Consider the following 20,301-nt stretch of genomic DNA (forward strand, 5'->3'; position numbering starts at 1 on the left):
GAGATGCACTGGTCATACTTCATGTTTAATTTCATGCTGGGCACAAGTTGGATTTAGATTGCAGGCTTTTCTGAAAGCATTCCTCATTCTCTGCTCTCCTCTTCAGTTTCTCTGCTCTTTCTCTTCCCAGTATTCTTCTTTCTCAAATCCTGCTCCATTGCCAGTTCCTCACTTTTATTTTGTATGTAGACAGACTGAAATAAAGACATTAAAAATTAAACCTGCTGTCTGCTGTAAAATGTTTATCAAATATGCAAGTCCAGTATACTAAATTATGACAAATGGGTAGTCAACACTGACTTAATTTATTGTTTACCATTGTCTTAAAAAAAAAAAAAAAAACCCTTGTAATTCTCAAGTTGCTCTACACACTGATGTATCATAGTTTGGTGATACAACTCACCAATGCTGTACTGCGACGGGCCACGAGTTTTACGTCCTCCGCAGACACTGTGGTTCTTTTAGCGTGCCTGAAATAAAATTTGAGATTGTTTACAATCTTGTATAGTCCTAAGCAGTTTTTTTTTTAAATAAGGTTTAAAGTACTTAGTGAACAGCTAATACTGTTTTATAACATGCACCATGCTCACCTTGCAAAGGCTTCTAAGTCTTTAGCAAATACATCTGGAAGCACACAAAATGAAATGTTGAGTTAAAGCAATAACAAAGCTGAATTAAACTTTTTCTTTTTTAAATGCATGTGTTAAAAAGAGGTTTAGTGAATATGTACCATGTCTGTGTTTGCATAATTGTAAAAGCTAGCAGTGTGTTGTGGAAAAGAAATCTGTCTCCCAAAAGAGCAGTGTTATGTTGAAACTGTACAATCAATAATCATGCATGTTTGTGTGCATGGATTTGCACAAGTTTAAATATTGAGAAGGAAAAAAAAGTCAGTTGGATAAACTAATCTAAGTTTAGATTCATACTAAGTTATGAGCCATCAATCACTGACTATTTTCAATTATTTTTATTTCTCTCACTTATTATTACTAGAGAAGGGATTTCAAGTTTCAGTGTTTATCTTTGACACCTTATTAGATGATGCTTCTCTATAAATTATTAAAGACAACTGAACAAATCCACTGGGCGCTTACAAGGATGGATGTGTAGGATTGTTTTATATCTATATTAAATTAAATTTGAATATTACAATACAAACCTGTAGGTGTGTGGTACTTATTTGTATTAAATTGGCAGAGTTGGGTTTTTCTTGCAATTTACTGTAACAAACTCAAAGTTTTCCCACCAGAAAGGGACTTTTTAACACTAAAGCATGCCTAAAATATTAATTGGTATGTTGTAGTCACTGTAATTGACTCCTTTGCTGTTTAGAAAAAAAACACAAACATTTAAGAACTTACATAACATATCTATAGCTGGCCTGAAGTCAGTTCTAAGACATATCGCAGTGAGATTTCACATGTTGAGCTTAATTTATGGTTTTTATCGTGATGTACTGTGTATCTAAGGCTACGGCTGGTCCAGTCACCCACCACACTGTCTGAATGTCGTCTCAGCTATCGCTGCTACGGTCTGTCGGCTTAACTCCTTTCGGTGGTCTGCTCCAATCTTCTTACAGAGATGACCCACTGTATAATGCACTGCCGCCTTTAACCGCTGAGGAAAAAAGGTTTTCACATCTTACTGAAAGGCATCTGGACGGTGCAGCGACAGATTCTTGCTATCTGTTGCTGCCTTTTACTACCTCTTAATATCTGTAATGCTTTTAATCTTTTATGTAAGGCGCTTTGAAATGTACTGTACATGAAACGTGGTATATAAATAAACTGCCTTGCCTTACCTTATGTAAGCTAGGTTTAGTTAACGTTCCTAAAAGCCAAATATTACCAAACTTCACAGTCCAAAAAGCTTCTCTTACCTGATTAATTTCGTCTTCATCTACTGACATTTTGCGGAGAACCTGGGATTTACCTTGACGGCTGCAATAAATTAACGACTTTGACAGAAACAATTAAAATTTGGCGGCATCACAGGCCAAGGAGAACAACAATAAACGTCTATTTCGATTATTACTATTTTTTAAGGGGCCAAAACCTTCGCGGTACAAAATTGTCATCAAACCAACAACTCTTCTTTAACATCGGGGAGTTTATTTCCTTTCCCCCGTCTTTACGTTATACATTTTACAGCACCACCCTGTGGTCTGGTGGAGGTACTACAACATAAACTCCTCGCTTACTTTAATTGAAGCTTCAGCGTGTACCTCTGACTTTCACTGCCATAATACAGTATATTTTGATTTAATCAGAAGAGCGTTAGATAAACATATAAACAATATGTTCATAATCTTACAACAACCAGTTTATATCCAGAACATGTTTTTGCATCACTGGGTTACTATAGTAAACCAGGGGGCATAAACCACTAGCTTTGTATTGACCAGTTTATTTCATTTTAATTAGTTAATTTAAGTCTTATTATTCTTTGATCAACAGGAAAATCTTGCCTTGTAAACACAAACTGATTGTTTCCATCTCACTACAATAAATATGCTCTTTATGCACACCGTCAGACCACATGAGGTAAAGTGACACTTTAAGGCTAAAATATCTACAAAGCATAAGTAAACAGGTCCATGACTTACACTTTTGATAGAAAAGTATGAATCATTCAGATTTGTTGAACATATTGATTAAATATTTTACAGAATATGTGTAAGAAGGACAACAGTCTCACTTGAAGTTTTATTCACAGATTCCTGGTGTGTCCTGGTTGGGACAGTGAACTGAGCTGTAAAGGGTTGCTTTATGCTTATAGGCAGCAGTAGAAATAGGCTTATGTGCTCAATAGTGGATGAAGTAGGGAAAAAAGCATTTTCTTTGTTGTATTTATTTATTTATTTTGATGTAATCTTTGTTTTACCATGCAGAGATTTTCTCAAATTATCTCATTTCATGAGCACAAATTAGCAACAAGGTTAAATGTTTACGTGTCGACACAACTTATATCTCAGTTTTTGTATGCTTATCCACATTAACACTTACATTTGAATCTTTAACCTGAATGAATTCAGCCACATCAAAGACATATTTGTCCATATACTCATAGCAAGTGGCTCATGAACAAGCCTCCTCTGTTTTACGCAGTGACTATATTTTTCCTTACAGGCTTGGAAAATGAGGATTGGTTGGGAGTGAGCAGGGTACTGGTTGTGCTGTTCACTTTAAGCCATTGGAGGTCACTACTAGTATGATAAAAATAAATAAATAAAATTGTATGTCGGTCTTGAAATGCAGGTAAATAAAAGAACACATAGACAATCTGATCTTTATTAAGTATGGCATTTTCAATTCGTATCAGCTCATTCAGTGGAAACACACATGAAGTATTAGACAATATTAAAGGGCAAGCTCACTGGGTCTTTTTATAAATTTGCTTGCAAACTTGATCTTCACATGTAAGCTCCTAAAGAGAGAAACACAAACATTATAAAACATTATTTATTTGCATAAATAGGCCAACTTAAGCTAATAAATGGATGACTGTATTAAAGGCAGACATATTTTCTTTTTACAATACAAATTAAAAATACAGATTTTAATGTGAACCCACAAATATTACAAATCCATATAATCTATTGGGAAGTCAGAAGTATTCCGAGCGTTCAGAATGAACAAGTAAATTCTGCAGTTATACCAGATGAAGCTCGTCTCCCTGAATCCAGTGAGTCCAGCCCCGGTTTCTTTTTTCTCCCCTCTGAACACACACCAACTTGTCATTTCTCCAATTGACCACACTCTAGCACAGGACCAAAATGACATAAAATGCTGCAAATTAGAACTGGATATGTCTCATATTACATTATTATAACATGAAAGTTATTTGGGTTGAAAACTGAATGTGAAGACATTTTGCAGAATTGTCATTTTTATTTGCTTGTTGGAATCACACACTGAAGCAGATCAACTATGAGACTTAAAAATGAGCTTCTCATTAACATTTTTACCTGGCATGATCGGTTGTCCATTCCCTTCGTTACCTCTTTGAACTCCTCCCCAGTTCTGAATGAACACTCGTAATTTCTGAACGTGGTGAAAGTGTGGATTGTGAAATTGTCTCCATCTTGCTTAATCACTTTCTGAGGCTTCAGTAGAGAGGCAATCTTGCGTGTTGCAAAGTCAATGCCTGGGTAGCAAAATGAAAGAAATTTAAAAGTATAGTTTTATCAAATAAAGTTATTTTTTATTTGAATTTTCTATCTTCTAAATTTAGTTTTTCCTGCTTATAAATAATGGTAAGAGTGGGTATCATGTTCTTTATATAATCACTTCAAAATCTGAAGATTTTACAGCAGTCACAGTAATTTATTAAAAAAAAAAAAAGAGGAGACTTACCAAGTGCGACCATATAACCCTCAAAATTGACATTACTGACAATATCCCATGTTCCACTGTAGTTGACAGGCATTTTGGACGCTTGTTTGACTATGAGACTTTGCAGCATGAGTATCAGACGTGAATGAAATCACAGTTAATGTGCGGGATGTTTTATTATGCGTAAATATGGGGCAAGGGTGATGCGACACTTTCCCCAGTTATTTGGAACATGGGAAGAGAATGGGTGGGTGGAGCAGATCTCTAACTACTCTGTTCCTGATAAATCCTGACAGGATGTGAGGCCTTTCATGAATACACTGCATGTTTAAGGTTGCATTGACTAGTAACATTACAGCCTAATCTCCAAGTTTAGTCTTTAGTGCAGATGTTTAGCTTTAAAGGGGAACACAATATGCAGCCAAAGTTTCTGGGCAGGGACGTGATGAAATACAATCCTCCTTCAGAACACATGCAGCCAACAGAACAGTGTTTCAGCACGTTTGCCTAGATGTGCAGCATCCATGTTTCTCTACATGCTAATCTTCATGGCGTATCATAGCAGCAGATGGATACCACGGAATAAGAGGCTGAAATTGTAAGTACATTCTTGGACAGTGGTATAAATATTTTTTCTGTGCTACTGATGTGTTATTCTCTTTTTGCAGTCAAATAGTGAATGCGGTGTTCATAATAGTTGTTCTGGCCCCTCAGCTCTACGTCATGGGAAGGTAACTAGGATGCAGTTGCTGGCATCCAGCCATGCAGGTCATGAGTTACTTGAACAAGGGGAAATGTTGCTTTAACAATGGTTTCTGTTTTTACTGAAGGCCTAAATCCTCAAGATACTGCAGACAGCCACTTCTGAACAATTTGTCGACCTCTGTTGCCTTATCATTTATAGCTTCAGGTGAGTTCATCAGACCACACAACTGATACGGTCCTAAAAAATGATTAATACAGACATTTGCCCTCCTCTCAGGTTTTTCAGTGATATTCACTCTACTAGATCCAGTTCCGCAGAGCTTGTGGGCTGCCTATAATGTTTTTGGCCTGCTGTCGTTCGGACACGGGCTGTGCACGGCTATCCTGACCATCACAGCTGCTGAATGTGTAAGTTAAAGAAAGAAAAACAAACAAAACAAGACAACTGCTGCATTAAAATAATTTGATATTCACAGGATAAAACCACCCCAGAGCTGTACTACATGTCCCTAACTCTGACAGTCGCCTCTACCTTCAGTACAGGTGAGCAACATTCTGTCTAAGATATATTTTAACGCAGTTTGACTGAGTAACACCTGTTCATGTCTGTTCAGGGTTTTTTATGGTGAGAGGAGGATTGTGGTTAACCAACAGGCGGCTCGTGACGGAGACAAGCAGAAACACAGAGTGATAAAACAGTCCAGCTGTCTTCACAATGACAACTGATACGACACATTTAAAGAATTCATGAGGTTTCTGTAGCACCAGCAGATGGTAACTTTAAACCACGAGGAGGGAAAAGCGCAAGTGAGTTAATCCGGCTCATGTTTTAATGTTTTAAAAGCAGATGCCTTCATTAGAAATGTTTGCTGGGCACCAGAATGTCTGTCATGTGACATTTTGTCATGGCACACGTAGTTTACACATCGAGGTAAACAGGATATATTATGTAACATCACACAGATTAGAAACAAATTATTCTAGTCAGGCAGCTAAATAAAAATTGTTTGACAAATAAGACACGCACACAAAAAAAAAAATTCAAAATTACTTCTAAGTTGTATCATTAAAGGACCCGTGCAAATCTCATTTACATTTAACTGATTAAGTAAACATCTTTTACCTTTTTTATGCTTTAAAAAAAAAATCCACAATATTTCTGTTGCACCTCCAGGCTCCTTCTTCTCTAAAATGTTTTATGCCTCTGTCTCTTTAAAGCTCCCAATAAAATCCAATTTGATATTTAAATGTTTGCATTTAACCTGTGTCTTACAGTATATGCTACCTGAGCATTAATATTTGGTCCAGCAATGATAAAAAGTAAATTAGGAGATTTTCTTAATGGCATTTTATGGTGATTTTCATCTTTGAGACTCATTTTGCTTTCTGGTAATTATTTTTCTTTAAGAAATTTCTTATTTCAGTTTTGTTAATGCAGAATGATGAACAGTGTTAGATCAGGCCTTGCTCAAGGGCCCACAGTAGTTCACCTCCATTACCAGTTTGAGGACTTGAACCAGGGTTCTCCAGTCCTACTAACCAGTAGGGCATCCCTACCAAAATGGAAAATGAACTAAATTTACAGTTAATAGCAAAGACTAGACTAAAACTTTAGGGTACATTTAGCTGGAAATATTCAGTTAGTAACAATGCTGCATCATGCAGTACAAAATACAACAAAGACCCAGAGCTGTTATTAAAAAATACTACACTGCGTCCATTTAACTCTTTCCTCTACATCCTTTTCTCTGACACCAGCTAACTCCATGTCCTATTTCACTACATCCATAAATTTCCTCTTCCTGCCTGGTAGTTTCAAACCACTGGCCTTTATGACTTTGTCTCCATGACATCGAACATATGCCGTCTCGCTGATGTATTCACTCCTGATCCTATCCATCCTTGTCAATCCTAGAGAACATGTTAATATCTGTTACCTCCGGTTCTTTCTCCTGTCTTTTTTTTTGGGGCCACTGTCTCTAAATCTTTTGAAATGGGTTGCTGCCTAAAAATTTAAGATGATCTAACCTTTTTCATGAAATAGTGAAGAGTGTCTTTCAACATTTGGTGTTTACTGTGTTCTGTTGTGAATTTACATGATGTATTTATTGAAATTTTAGTGTTTACTATTTTGGACTTGGGTTGTACAAAAATTCACACATTTTGACAGAAAATCTTTTCAAGTTTTGTTTATTATTGTCGATCAAACACATAATAAAAGAACTTCTACTCAGATTTATTATCATCAAGCTTTTATTTAAACAGTGTTTTTAATAGGAGCATTTCATTTAAAGCTCACTGAACTACAGTTGATCTCATTGGAGATCATTTGAATGTAAAAAAAAACAAACAAGCAGGTTTCACTAAATGAATATTGTTACAGGAATGCCTCCATAGATGGTCAGAAATGCACTTTTTTGACAGATGAAGCACCAATATTTTGCATCACATAAGAGATTTGTTGCACATGTATTTTTTTTACTTATTAGGTAAAACATTTCTGGAGCAGCAGTGTTTTGAGTACTTGCTCACAAATTTCATTATAATTGGGTCTCTGCTACTAAACAAAGCAACATACAACTAAGAACAGCAGATTATAGAGGGACCTGGATATCTGAGATGTGATGTAATACACACACACAGTACTAACACATTGTGTTATAAGTAAGTCAGAGTTTGTGTTTGCTGCAACTGGCTTTCATCACCAGACATTTCTAACATCACATACTTCAAACTTTGTATTCTAAACCGCACACATGTATGCAGCATGGTCACATCACACTCAACTATACTTGGGCCAATCGAAGAAGAAGAAAAAAAAGAAGAAATCTGCATATGCATTCACACTCACACACAAAGAAAAAAAGACCATATTAAGTTTTATCATCATCAGTTTGAAACCTCTTAACTACAAATTTCAAAATACCTGACAAAAAAATTCTGACATTGGTTTTAATGCCACATTGTAGCGCAGCTGCAACCTTACTGATGATTTATTGTGCTGGAAAAACTTCACATTCATTGGCTAAGCATTACTAGTTGGTGGACAACTATCTTTTCGGTATCAGAAACCACAAATCTCTTAGGTCCTTTTAAGTCTAAATTCCTCCATAAGCACATAGTTCCGCCAAAGAAAGGCAGACTTTTTAAACAGATCTTTATCTGTTGAAATAAAATTAAATAAAAAACTTAATTTATCCCAGAGGGGAATTTTTTTTTTTATCTTATTTTTTGCAATGAATCTGCAGATTTCGTTCAATGAATACAGTTACAGGTATACCTTTATAGATGAGTCAGAAATGCACTTTTTTGACGGGTGATGAACCGATCAGGAATCAGCAACTCTAGTTCTCAAGGGCCGGTTTCCTGCCGGAATTAAATGTTTCCCATTTCATTTGAATCAGGTGTGCTGCTGCACGAAAACATCCAATATCTGCGGACACCGGCCCTCGAGGACCGTAGAAGCTGATCCCTGATGTAGATGATCAACCTCAAGCCCATTAGGATTAGCAAACGTAATGGGTCCTGAAAGGTGTTCACTTGCTCACTGAGGTGAGCGAATAACAGTCTCTCAAGGGCTTTCATGATGTGGTTCGTTAGGGCAACTGATCTGTTGTTATTTGGGATGTTTTTTTTTTAGGTACTTGAAAAAGGCAGGATGTTTTCCAAAGCATAGGAACTCTTTTCTTACTCTTTTCTGGGGCTGACACCATCTAGACCTGCAGCTTTGTTCCGGTTCAATTTCTCCAGTTGTTTCTTCACCGGACTGCAGGAGACAAACAGGCTAGAGGTGGAGGTAGAGGTCTCATTATGTTCTGATGTGGAGGGAGATGAAGCTGTGCTAAGGTCCATGAGTGCTGCAGGGTGACAGAGTAGAGGTGTGATAGGAAAACTGTAGGCATGTGTAGAGTGTATGGTCTGTTGGGCTGGAAGCAGGGGTGGGAGTTGATGCTTTGTTCTGAACCTATTGACTGCGATGGACTGACGACCTGTCCAGGATGTACCTTGCCTCTCGCCTGTTAACTGTTGGGATGGGTTCCAGCTCTAACTTTTTTCCTGTGGTCCTCCTTGCACTTCTTAATCTTTGTTTAGAGTTGTTTTTGTATTGTCTTCAATAATTCCATGACTCCGTCATGGCCTGATCTTTCTAAAGAAGGCAGGGCAGAGGAGTTGTATCCATTTTTAACATTTCTATAAAATAAGTCCAACATCTTATTTTCTCTAATGTTGGTAATGTAGCAAAGAGGGAGACATTGAAGTCTGCATAGATCGCAATGGATGAATTAAGATGCTGTGTTTGTAGCCTAGTGACAACAGTGATGATATCACATGCTGTGTCAGCAGGTATGATGTAAACTGCTACCAGTATAACACAGGTAAACCCTCAGGGTAAATAATATGGATAAAAACTCATCAACAGTTTGATGTCCCTTATGCAGAGCTTCTCCTTCACTGTGACATGTCCAGGATGGCACCAACAGTGGTTAAAAAGAACTGCAATTCCACCTCCCTTTAGCTTTCTGCTGATTTTCTTACCATGGTCTGCATGTACAATCTTAAAGCAGGGTACAGACACATCAGAGTCTAAGATGTGTTAATACAGCCATGTCTCAATGAAGCACATAATACTGCATTCCCTGTATTCTTTTTGAGACCTTGTTAGCTTTTCAAGCTCTATTCTGTTAGCTAACAATCTCACGTTACCCATCAGAACAGCTGAAAGAAACGGTTTAAATTTGCATCCTCTTCAACTCCGTTGGGATTTGGTTGATCATCAGTTGATCCTTCTGGCAAACAACTCTTCTGTTTCCATGGAAACTCATCATAATAAGTCTTGAAAGAGTCCAAAGAGCACAGAGTCGACTGTATTTTAAAAATCACAGCAGTACGGTCGGACCTACTACAGTTTGCTGACACATTGTGGCCTATTCTAGACTGGAAAATATGGTCTACTCCATACTGACTGTTGTGCTTGATTCTTTTCTTACCAAGTACCATTATAACCCCAACCTGGTAGGAAATAAATAAAAACAAATATTTATTCTTTATTATGTAATTAATAAGCAAAAACATGAAAAACTATTGGACCTTTCTTTGCTGGTTTATTTACATCCTTTATCACCAACCAGTAGCTCAATGACAACAGCTGCAAAGATATTTGATTAAAAGCTGGAAATAAACAACCCCCCCCTTACCCTAAAAGCGCTTCGTAGTCTATATACCAAACAAGACTACCATTGGCAGGCTTCACCCCAGTCACGGGATATTTGTCTGGGATGTCCTTAACTCGACTCAGCTGGGTGACCAGTTCATGTTTGCCTTTTCCCATTATCAAAAGAGCAACTTTGTGTGCTCGGTTAATGGCACTGAAAGTGAGGCTCATGCGCTGGTGAGGCTTGGTGGGGCTCTCAGTGAGAGCCACCAAACTCTCTCCATGTTGGTCCACTTTAACACCAGGGAACAGAGAGGCTGTGTGGCCATCATAGCCAACACCCAGCAGTACAAAGTGGAAGCTGGATCCATTAACATATTTGCTAAGCTCTTTCTCATATAGCAGTGCTCCTCCATCCTCCTCCACACACAGACGCTGGTTAAGCTGCACTGGCATGGGATGGATGTTGTAATAGGGTATCCTCACATGCTTCAGTAGGTTTTCATGCAATCTGTAAAAGTTAGACTCCAGTTCATTTGGTGGCACGCAGCGCTCATCCACCATCCACACATGAGTATTCCTCCAGGGAAAGGAGAAGTGGTGCACGGCCAACCTGTGGTACAGAGCAAGAGGAGTCGACCCACCAGAGAGGGCGAGGTGGAAAACGCCGCCCTCGTCTATCGCCGCCTCCGCTGCCTCCTGCATATCTGCAGCAAGCATCTCGACTACTTGCTCATTCCAGCCAGAGACCATGTCGGTACTGCGAAATTTGCCTTGTATCGCTTTAAAACTATCAGATGATTCGCCACCCATCTTATCAGAGTTGATTATCACTACCTCAGTGTTGTAGCTAATGTCTTTTCCTTTTAGACAAACGTCCAACATGTCTCCATTGTTAGCACCACCGGGATAGATTCGAGGAAAGGAGCTGGTCAAGCTGTTGAGAAGTGGTGTCCATAAGTCCCAGGAGGCCAACAGGTTTTCAGTACTAATGAAGCAATTCTTACGTCCAGCAAAGATTTGAGAAATAAGTTCTGCGTAAGCTTCCTTCTCTTCTGTTGGAGTTTGCACATAGTAGTCTGAAATGGGCAAACCTAAAACACGGACATCTTTGTGCTTAGTCACTTCCTTCCACTCACTGTCTGTCACAGCTGGCTTGAATAAATTCTTACTTACAAGAATTGCTGGATACAGAAGGCTGCCATGGCCAAAGTAGAAAACTATCTGTTTGGGTTTGCAGTGAATGCTGTTGTGGTTCTGAAGGCAAAATACGTCGTTTTTGAAAAGTATGCGTGCATACCCTATTCTTTCATCCAGCATCTTCCCTGAGGTCAAAAGAATCGGTACATCTTCATACTGGGCATCATCGATGTGAGCCAGAACAGCTGAAACACAACCACATGTTAGGATCACAATGAATTCTTAATCAGCATGAACATGAATAAAGTGCAGCAGGATGATGAAAGAAAGTGGATTCACCTGCAAATGTGGGCGTCTGGCTGACATGATCTTTTGTCTTGTTCAACTCCTGCTGAACCTCATCTTTGTAAGTCTGATACTGTCCAATCACAGCTTGATTCTTTCCTAAAGGCAGCAAGGAACTGAAGATCTCCAGCTTTTTTTGCAGAACTTCTTCACTGTTGCTCACATTTTTAGGAAGCTTCATGGTCAACAGCGTCATGACCTCAGTCAGGTGGTTCTGTAGCACATCTCTGATCACCCCATACTGGTCATAGAAGGGAATACGACCTTTGAGGATAAATTGATGAAAAGAAATTAACTTGTGCCATCTCCAATGAGACACAACAGAGTGAGGAACTTTGATTCACCTTTAACATCTAGAGTCTCTTTCAAAACAATCTCTATTCTCTGGATGTGGTGCCGGTTCCAGATGGGATCCAGAAATTTTCTGTTCTCGATTCTAAATGGAAGTATCTTTGACACCACCTTTGCACACATACAAAACAAACTAATGAGATCAAATACTTTAACTGCAAGGAGGAGAGAAAAATGTAGGATTTTCTCACCTGCTTTCCCAAGTAGTGATCAATTCTGTACATTTCCTCCTCCTTCAGTGAGCTTCCAAGTTGAGATGCTAGGACTTGAGCACTCCTGTAGTCATGTCCAAAAGGTTTCTCTAGCACGACCCTCAGCCAAGCCCCACTGGCAGGCCTACAACTGCTGTTAACCTTCTCAGCAATATCTGCATATGCAAAAGCAGGAACAGAGAGGTAAAAGAGCCTCCCTGCCTCCGTCATTCCCTCCTGCTGAAGCTGTTGCTCAAGGTGCTTGGTCAATTCCTGGTAGTCCTCTGGAGTCTTCAGCTGTCGATACTGCGAGAGCCTCAGGAACTGCTCTTTTAGCACAGCACAGCGCTCTTGTGATACGTTTTTTGAGCAAGAAACTGCTTTGAGAATCTCGTAGAAGACCGGTAAGCCTTTATCAGTAGGTGTCAGTCCTCCACCATAGAAAGAAAAGGTGTTTCCACTACTGACCTGGTTAACATAGAGCTGGAAGAAGCCCTGCCACAGGTATTTCTTTGCCAGGTCCCCAGTGCCTCCCACTATGATCACAGAAATATGTCCAGGTCTCTTTGCCTCTTCCATCTCCTCTCCATTTCCTCTGTGGCCGCACAGAGCGACCAGCAGCAGGAACACAGTCACAAACATGTTCTGGTCCTAACCGTCCAAAACCTGGATGAAGACAGCCATGAGAGCCATTAGATGCAGCCACATGTCACAGACAGACAGAATTCATCGCTGTGTATTGGAGACCCGTCCAAAGCTTAAAGAGGTTCAGTTCTATGATCACAGATTTCTCCTTTCAGCTCAAAATTTTTAATAAGAATCTAATTAAATCTACAAATTCCTGTGCAAACTTGCCCTGTTCCTTATAACACAGACATCAACATGCAAAGCATCTGTGACAGCATTAAAACTCCAAGTTATCGTTTCACAAACAAGATTTAAATCATACCAGCTGAGACCAAGTCCTATAGACAAGACAGAACACAACGTTGGCTGAACATCATGAACGTGAAACCCAAAACAAACAAAAACACATTTTCAAAAAAACAAAAAACAATTATTTACTTAGCAAAGTTCAGTCCCCCGAGAGCCTGTGGTACTGTCCTGAGCGTACTGATAAATGACTACTGCTGATACAAGGCAGGAGTGGTGATTCTGCACTTTGCTCAGGGGCATTGAGCTTCCAGTACAGGAGTTGCACTGTTGATCTGTTTTTTCATTGGAAAATACCCCCAACTAAATGATGTCATAAGGAAAAAAAAAAGTTAAAAATAAACAAGATAAAATATAATCTGAAAAAAAAGGACCCATCTTTAGCTACTATATTTTAATTCTAAAATAGCTAATAATTGGTCTGATTAATCTGCTAATCACAACTTTGTTTTTTGAACAAAACCACTCAAGAAAAAACATTAATCAAAGAAAATGAGTTTTATTTTTTTTTCTAATGAACAGGGTATAATTCATTTTAAGTTCCACTGGTCGAAAGTTTAAACCGTCTGGATAACTTTTCTGATTATAAAAGAAATTCAGAGAAACATCACTTACAGTGTGAAAGAAACATTTTATCAGTAACAGCACAAAAATAAATAAAAAGTTACACAAGCCACAAATAAAAAAGAAAATCATAGAAACTCCAAATAAGTTAACTTTCATCTGAGAAATGTTCATATTTTTTCACTTTGTGAAATGAGATGCTTGACTCAGTTAAATACAAAATCATTTTTATAAACTGTAAATAATATAAAGGGGCAAAATGATAACAGGCAAACTAAATCTACACTGCTTAACTTAAAGCTTCTAAAGGTTTAAAAGGCTAAGCATAAACATTAAAGCATAAGCACCACAGCCTGGGTGTTAAACACATAATTTATCAGGTAATATTTAAATAATCCAGTTTATCAAGGAAAACTGCAAGAAAAGAGATCAGAAAGCCGGGATAAAGGAGCTGATTTAATGACTGAGAGCAGCATCTGGAATCCCGGCAGCACACAGTCATGTTTGCTCTGTGTCAATTCAAACAGCAAAGGCCACTTCATGACTGCTTCAGGAAAAGGTGAATTTCAGTTCTGATCTACTTTAAGGGCCAATGCAGTCATTAACATCTACTGAACATGTTTAAGATCAATATCCTCTTTGCAACTTATTATCTCGTCTTACTCCAAAAGCACTTTAAAACTGCTACAGTACTTATTAGACCCTCTATGGTCTAATGAGTACACTATACTTATTTGTACTGTGTGTTTCATCACAGCTCAACAGAGTGACTTAAAACAGTATCTTATTTTAGATACTGACATTCCTCCTCTGTAGCCCTCGTATCCAGCAGTCCCAGGCTACATTATTTTCTGTTAGCTTTCTGTTATGCTGCAAATCTACTTTCTTATTCATTTAATTTGCTTAAAAGTGATAAAATCCAGGCGGGCTTATATTACTCTAAACTGACTTTCACATATTGTAGGTGTGATGAAATTTTTGTTTTTCTTCCCAGCAAGGGAGGAATCTAGCATGATCAGACTGAGAAATTCTGTTCATGGATTGAGAAAGACATTCTGCCTCATCTGTGTCTTTGGGCCACAATTAGTCACAGCGAGTGTTTAAATGCAACTCCAGAAATGTTCAAATTTCTCTCATGACCGGAGCCCATTGATCTATAATGCAATGTGACCAATAACCAAGTCATTAGCCCTCAGCCAAAGTACATGACTCTAAAATTAATGTCGCCTTAAAAAATATCTGTGAACTTCAAGTCTGGCTTAACAATTATATCCTTTAATGAAAGCCTGTTATTTACCTTGTTGACAATAATCCTGAATCTCTAAAATGTGGTTCAAGTGCTAGCATCTTCATTTTGAAAATGAACTAAACTGTGTATTTAGACTGCAGCCGGCGTGATCACATCCCAGCAAAATGATGAAAAAAAACAACAACAAAAGAAAAACAGAGACATTCCCAAACAACCTAAATATGTTGCTTAAATTAATAAGGGATTCACTGACAACAACAGAAACTATTCATTACCCTGGCATGCACAACTTGTCCACTTTTATGCAAAGGAAGATCAAATTATGTTCAACTGAATGACTAAAAGCAAATGTAACCAACGTTCAAACTGATAACACTTAACTGACAGTTACTGTCAAGTCACCGGAAACATTAAAACTTCCTTTGCATTATCTGTCGTTACTGTTTCACTCATTAGCATTTAAACGTTTAGTCTTTTTGCATTTATATTTAGTACTGATCCGTGTTTCTGCCAGCCTTCAGTTCAACATCACTGGTTTATGTACAGGCATGTACAGATAAAATGGTAAGAAAAGGAGAATGTTTACACGATTATGATGATACAGATATATGTAAGAGTAGCGTGGTGGGACAAAGATCCAGATAAAGGCATGATAATAAGTGCATGAGAGCATGTGTTTAAGTGAGGAGCTATGCAACTAGATTGAAGACATGGTTGTAGTGCAAAGGGCACAATGCAAAAAAAGCTTACAGTGTGATTAAGTAAAGAGCTACAAGGACAAACCACAGATCATCTAAAAAGTGAATATTTTCAGGCTTCTTTCTAGTGGCAGTAAAAACTATTTAAAAAAAATCACAAGGTGATAAAGGATTTTTGTGTGTATCAAAGCTTTTACATGCTATATTTATCTATGTTTCCATTTATTCTCCATTTTTTTATATCCTCTGAATGTGCACATTATTGATGCAGTCAGTCCTTAAGCAAACAGGTCAAAAGCTTCAGTTAATGTTCACCATTAAAGGCTGCACTGTGACCTTCACTGTGGTACACCAACAAGCTAGCTCAGAATTGCTGAAGCCACACATCTCTTACCAGTTTCTAAAAAAAGTTACATGGGAAAGTTTCAAAAGTTCATGGTGCATTTGTTTATACATTTTATTGTGAATGTTGGGGTGCATGTGGTCATGGTGTTGGGCTCTGTAAAAAAAAAGTTTGGAAACCACTGTGTTAACCCAAACTTTCACCAAGTCCATAGTCCATACTGATGCAACCATGCTGGGAATGTTTTCTTTGCACACTTTGGGCAATCATGATTTAAAATGGTACAACGCCGCCTACTTTGAACGATGACTTCCAGCATGATAAAGCACCAAAAGTTCAAAGTCAGATCAAACTGGTTTTAGACACAAGATCGGGGGTGGCCAACGTCGGTCCTCGGGAGCCACAATAATGCAGGTTTTCCATGTTTCCCTGCTCCAACACACCTAACTTAAACTAATGAGTCATTGTGTAGATCCTTATAGCCTGTTGGATCCATTTCATTTGAGTCAGGTGTGCTGGAGCAGGACACTTGGAAAACCTGTAGGATTGTGGCTCTCGAGGACCGACGTTGGCCACCCCTGCACAAGAGCATGAGCTAATGTACTTCAATGGACTCTCCAGTCCCCAAAGTTCTTTAAAACCATGTTTAATCCATTTTTAAACTGTACGTGTGCCAAACACCTTGATGGTAATGTTATAAATTACAAGTCACATGGAAATTTACTCAAGTGGACCAGCCTCTGATCTGACTTTCTACATGCTCTCACTTAATTATAAGAGTAATTTTTCTGTTACAGAAACTGAGGTTGTTATAAGTAAGGAAATATATGTGGCCTCTAAACAATTATTTTATCCTAATTATTCTGTCCATGTAGTTTTAAAGAGGCATTATTATGTCACTAAAGTATTAGTATGTTTACAGCAATCAGACATACGTGCCCTGTGTTTAGGGTATCCTTTAAAAATAGGGGTTTGACAGATCACTCATTTATTACTGAAGTTTTTTTTAGCTGGGCAGCACCCTCATGTATTAGAGACAACACAGCTTTTATACTGACAACAAATTATACAACAATTTTTTAAAAGTATTTAGGCCAAAGAAACGTCCATGTCTATAAAATCATGTGCACACCTGCTTTTCAAAATCTTGATGAACGTGGAATTGATTGCACATGTGTGAGACATTTAAGCTGCCTGGGTTCTTCCCAAATAAACTATGCAAAGTAAAATAAGTTCTACTGATACAGACTGTCCAATCAATTATGGCTGTTCATGCTGCAGAAAAAAGAAGGAAGCCACTAGCTCATAAAAAAGTACAGATGCTAAAATTAAAAATAAAGAGTTCTGGCTTTAAAGATGATGTAAAGAAGATGGTGCATCAGCAGTGTGTGGCTGAGGGCAAACAAAGAAAAGGTGGCTGCCATTCTATGTGCAGAAATGCACAGTACGCAAACAGCATGTTTGTTTTCTTGCATGCATTATCAACTTGTACAATATCCATTTCACAAAGACAAACAGAACGACATTTTGACTTGATATTGGGAAAGCAAGTGTTTCAATAAGGGGTTACGCCACAACTTGAATTAGTTCAGTATTTTCTGCACAAATGCAGAAGTGGAAAGCAGCCTTCATAAAGACACCTAAAACTTACACATATAAACATACTTGTTTATCAGAACTTATATCATCATTGCAATATTCAACAATGAAATCACACATCACGTTTCCCTAAGGTGGAAAGGGTTACTTTTATTTACTTTACCTTGCTTCCCACACGTTGTGTAAACTTCCGTATCCTTAATAAATGTGTCCTCACGTTATCTTCATCACGTCGACACAGTTCCCAGTCAACGCCATCAAACAAATGATCACACAAGCCAATAAATAAATAAATTAAAACTCAAATTACCTTTACTCGGTCGAGATCCTTTCAAATAGATCCAATAAGCAAAACTTTGCTGGTGATTAGGCCTAACTGTAACCGACTGAGCATCATTCAACACCAACCTCTGGTGCTCTGCACTAATTTAACAACGTTAGCGAAGAAGATAATGTCTCTTTGTACGAAAGTAAGTAAGTAGACGGTGTCTCGCACACAGACACATATATAAGTGAACGGGCTGGTTAAACCATTAACTTATTTACTGATAAACAATAGTTTACTGTTCATACATGTGCGTGTCAAGACAAACACATTCAGAGATGAAAAGTGGGCAACACGTCGTTTATCCCACGAGTCCACCTGCTAGCTGTCAAACTTTACTTCCCTTTCTGATACGCGCGTTTACCTTTTGCTTACATCTGTAACTGCAATATCACCAGAAACAGGTCAAACGACTTAACTACAGACATAAACAAGCCAAGGTAATTGAGAATTACATTAGAAGTTAAATGGATACGAACCTGTCCCGTGCTGCCAGCACCATCAAGCCTCTTCCTGTACCAGTCACGTGACACAGTTCCGCTCAATCCACGCGGAGTATGTTTGTTTTTCTTTTCTTTCCTTTCCTTTTTTTCTACTCTTGAGACTCAGATCTGCCGCACCGTGTTTTTAAATCATTCCCTCTCCAAAATATATTGAAATTTAGGAGTGACATTAGTTTTCTTGTAATGTTTACATTATAGTTTGAGAAACACAGACCTCATTAGGAACGGAGTCCTGACTTGGATGCAGGTCATACAGGTACAAACATCAGTACGTTGGGTGACATGTTACCAAATGGCAAATCAAAGTCGCGACTGATATAAGGCCAGAAATATTGCAACTTACACACTCAACTCTGTGAACTTGCTGATTTACTATTTAGAGATAGAAAATTAGAGTTATAAATATGAACTCACTATGCTTGTGTGATGTATTTCTACCAGAAAAATAAAAAAAAATAGGCCTACCAATCGTCATCGCTGAAGTCAAAATTGATGGGCATAAAATGTCAAAAAGTTTAGTTTTAGTTTAAGAATAGTAGTACTGTGCGTGACATTGAAATACTCGAGGGCAAGTCAGCCATACTGCGTTGCTGAGGTTTTAAAAAAACAGACTGAAACAAGTAATCCCTTAATCACTTTATTCAGTTTTTTCTTACTTGTCAGCAGTTTGAAGACTGTTAGTGGGATCACTTAGGAATTAATGCAAAGCATCTATTTGAAAGAAGGAAGTTAACTTGACTTGTGACTTTGACAATAGTGATAAAGATTCACAATGCAAGAATGAAAAAAACATAACACCCACCCCTGTGCAAAAAACAGCTTTTGTAAAAGACATTTTACAAAACAACTTAAAACACAGGAACACAAAAGAAAGTACAGCAAAAAAGAAGGAATGGCACTAATATTTTCACAAATATTGATTTGTTATTTAAAATATAGTGTATCTTTAATCTAAACTAGATCACCTATAAAACGCTTAAAACATTTTCCCCTATAAAACCCATTTCAGGTCCAGGAGATGACATCTATCTACTGTTTTTTTTTTTTTTTTTTTTTTTTTTTGCTGCACTCTTTCAGTTTATTGCCAAAACAAGAGGGACCCCTGTTGATCACTGAGTGTAATAACCCATTTCTACATCTGCCATATTACCTCCCATTCAGTATGAAGTTACCATCATTAAGTACAGAAAAAAACTGCAGCAAAATAACAGCACCCCTGAACATATCTATAGTTTGTATTTACTTTAAAAAAAAAAAAAAAAAAAAAAGACAGGAATGAAAAATAATAGTGATACAAATGTCTGACTTTTGGTGGGTGGACATCAGCTCCTGTTTGCTCTACATTGTTCAGCTGTTCCGTGTCATCACTCTCTGAATCCAGGCCTACCTCACACAAAGCAGGTGTCCTCTTGGCTTAGTAATGATCTGATTGTTGTGGACCACACTGCCAGTCGTTCTTTCTGGTCCTCCCTTTTATTCCTCTGAACAGATGTTGACGTCATAGCTGCCTTGACTCAGCAGTCTCTTGTAATAATCATAACTCAGCAGCTACTTAACTGCAATTTTCCCAGAATAAGATTTAAATACATATATTTTTATCCATCCTGTAAAGGTTAGAAATATTTTGATTTTGCATATATTTCGCTGCATCATAAGTAAGAAGTTTTTAAATGGTTTTAGAGCAATGATGGGCACAAGAAGTGTTCAAAGAAAATAAACAGAAACTGGAACACCTACAATTAGGAGACAAACTGCTACCTTACAGAGATCTTGTAATCACACTGTGGAGCCCTCCCAAGTTGGCCGGCCACTGTGAAGTGTAAACAGTAAACAGGATGGAGCATCCTGTGTTTGTGTGTGCTGCAGACT

The 20,301-nt window shown here is 38.0% G+C and overlaps 4 protein-coding genes across 6 annotated transcripts; 1 reads left to right on the top strand and 3 right to left on the bottom strand.

Moving 5' to 3' along the window:
* Window positions 1-6: 6 nt before the first annotated feature.
* On the bottom strand, window positions 7-2,095 carry cenps (centromere protein S). The gene is made up of 5 exons (XM_041980878.1): window positions 1,880-2,095; window positions 1,494-1,617; window positions 591-624; window positions 404-470; window positions 7-194 (listed from the first exon to the last, which is right to left on the bottom strand). The coding sequence occupies exons 1-5, from the start codon at window positions 1,907-1,909 to the stop codon at window positions 84-86; spliced, it is 366 nt and encodes a 121-aa protein (XP_041836812.1). The 5' UTR covers window positions 1,910-2,095; the 3' UTR covers window positions 7-83.
* A 1,179-nt stretch (window positions 2,096-3,274) lies between these two features.
* rbp7b (retinol binding protein 7b, cellular) lies at window positions 3,275-4,565 on the bottom strand. Its single transcript, XM_041980877.1, has 4 exons — window positions 4,356-4,565; window positions 3,968-4,146; window positions 3,658-3,759; window positions 3,275-3,426 (listed from the first exon to the last, which is right to left on the bottom strand). Exons 1-4 carry the CDS (start codon window positions 4,462-4,464, stop codon window positions 3,373-3,375), a joined length of 444 nt encoding a protein of 147 aa, XP_041836811.1. The 5' UTR covers window positions 4,465-4,565; the 3' UTR covers window positions 3,275-3,372.
* A 65-nt stretch (window positions 4,566-4,630) lies between these two features.
* LOC121636964 lies at window positions 4,631-5,730 on the top strand. Its single transcript, XM_041980830.1, has 6 exons — window positions 4,631-4,932; window positions 5,003-5,065; window positions 5,165-5,244; window positions 5,317-5,447; window positions 5,516-5,582; window positions 5,654-5,730. The coding sequence occupies exons 1-6, from the start codon at window positions 4,859-4,861 to the stop codon at window positions 5,728-5,730; spliced, it is 492 nt and encodes a 163-aa protein (XP_041836764.1). The 5' UTR covers window positions 4,631-4,858.
* Window positions 5,731-10,126: 4,396 nt separating this feature from the next.
* h6pd (hexose-6-phosphate dehydrogenase (glucose 1-dehydrogenase)) lies at window positions 10,127-18,559 on the bottom strand. Of its 3 annotated transcripts, none has more exons than XM_041980872.1 (5): window positions 18,409-18,559; window positions 12,219-12,884; window positions 12,021-12,138; window positions 11,671-11,940; window positions 10,127-11,576 (listed from the first exon to the last, which is right to left on the bottom strand). In XM_041980872.1, exons 2-5 carry the CDS (start codon window positions 12,858-12,860, stop codon window positions 10,231-10,233), a joined length of 2,376 nt encoding a protein of 791 aa, XP_041836806.1. In that variant the 5' UTR covers window positions 12,861-12,884; window positions 18,409-18,559; the 3' UTR covers window positions 10,127-10,230. The 3 variants fall into 3 exon arrangements, with proteins under 3 accessions (XP_041836806.1, XP_041836805.1, XP_041836807.1); XM_041980871.1 differs by lacking the exon at window positions 18,409-18,559 and adding an exon at window positions 13,284-13,422; XM_041980873.1 differs by lacking the exon at window positions 18,409-18,559 and adding an exon at window positions 13,168-13,250.
* Window positions 18,560-20,301: the final 1,742 nt, after the last annotated feature.

This window comes from Melanotaenia boesemani, chromosome 3 (assembly GCF_017639745.1).
Source record: "Melanotaenia boesemani isolate fMelBoe1 chromosome 3, fMelBoe1.pri, whole genome shotgun sequence".
Taxonomy (NCBI): domain Eukaryota; kingdom Metazoa; phylum Chordata; class Actinopteri; order Atheriniformes; family Melanotaeniidae; genus Melanotaenia; species Melanotaenia boesemani.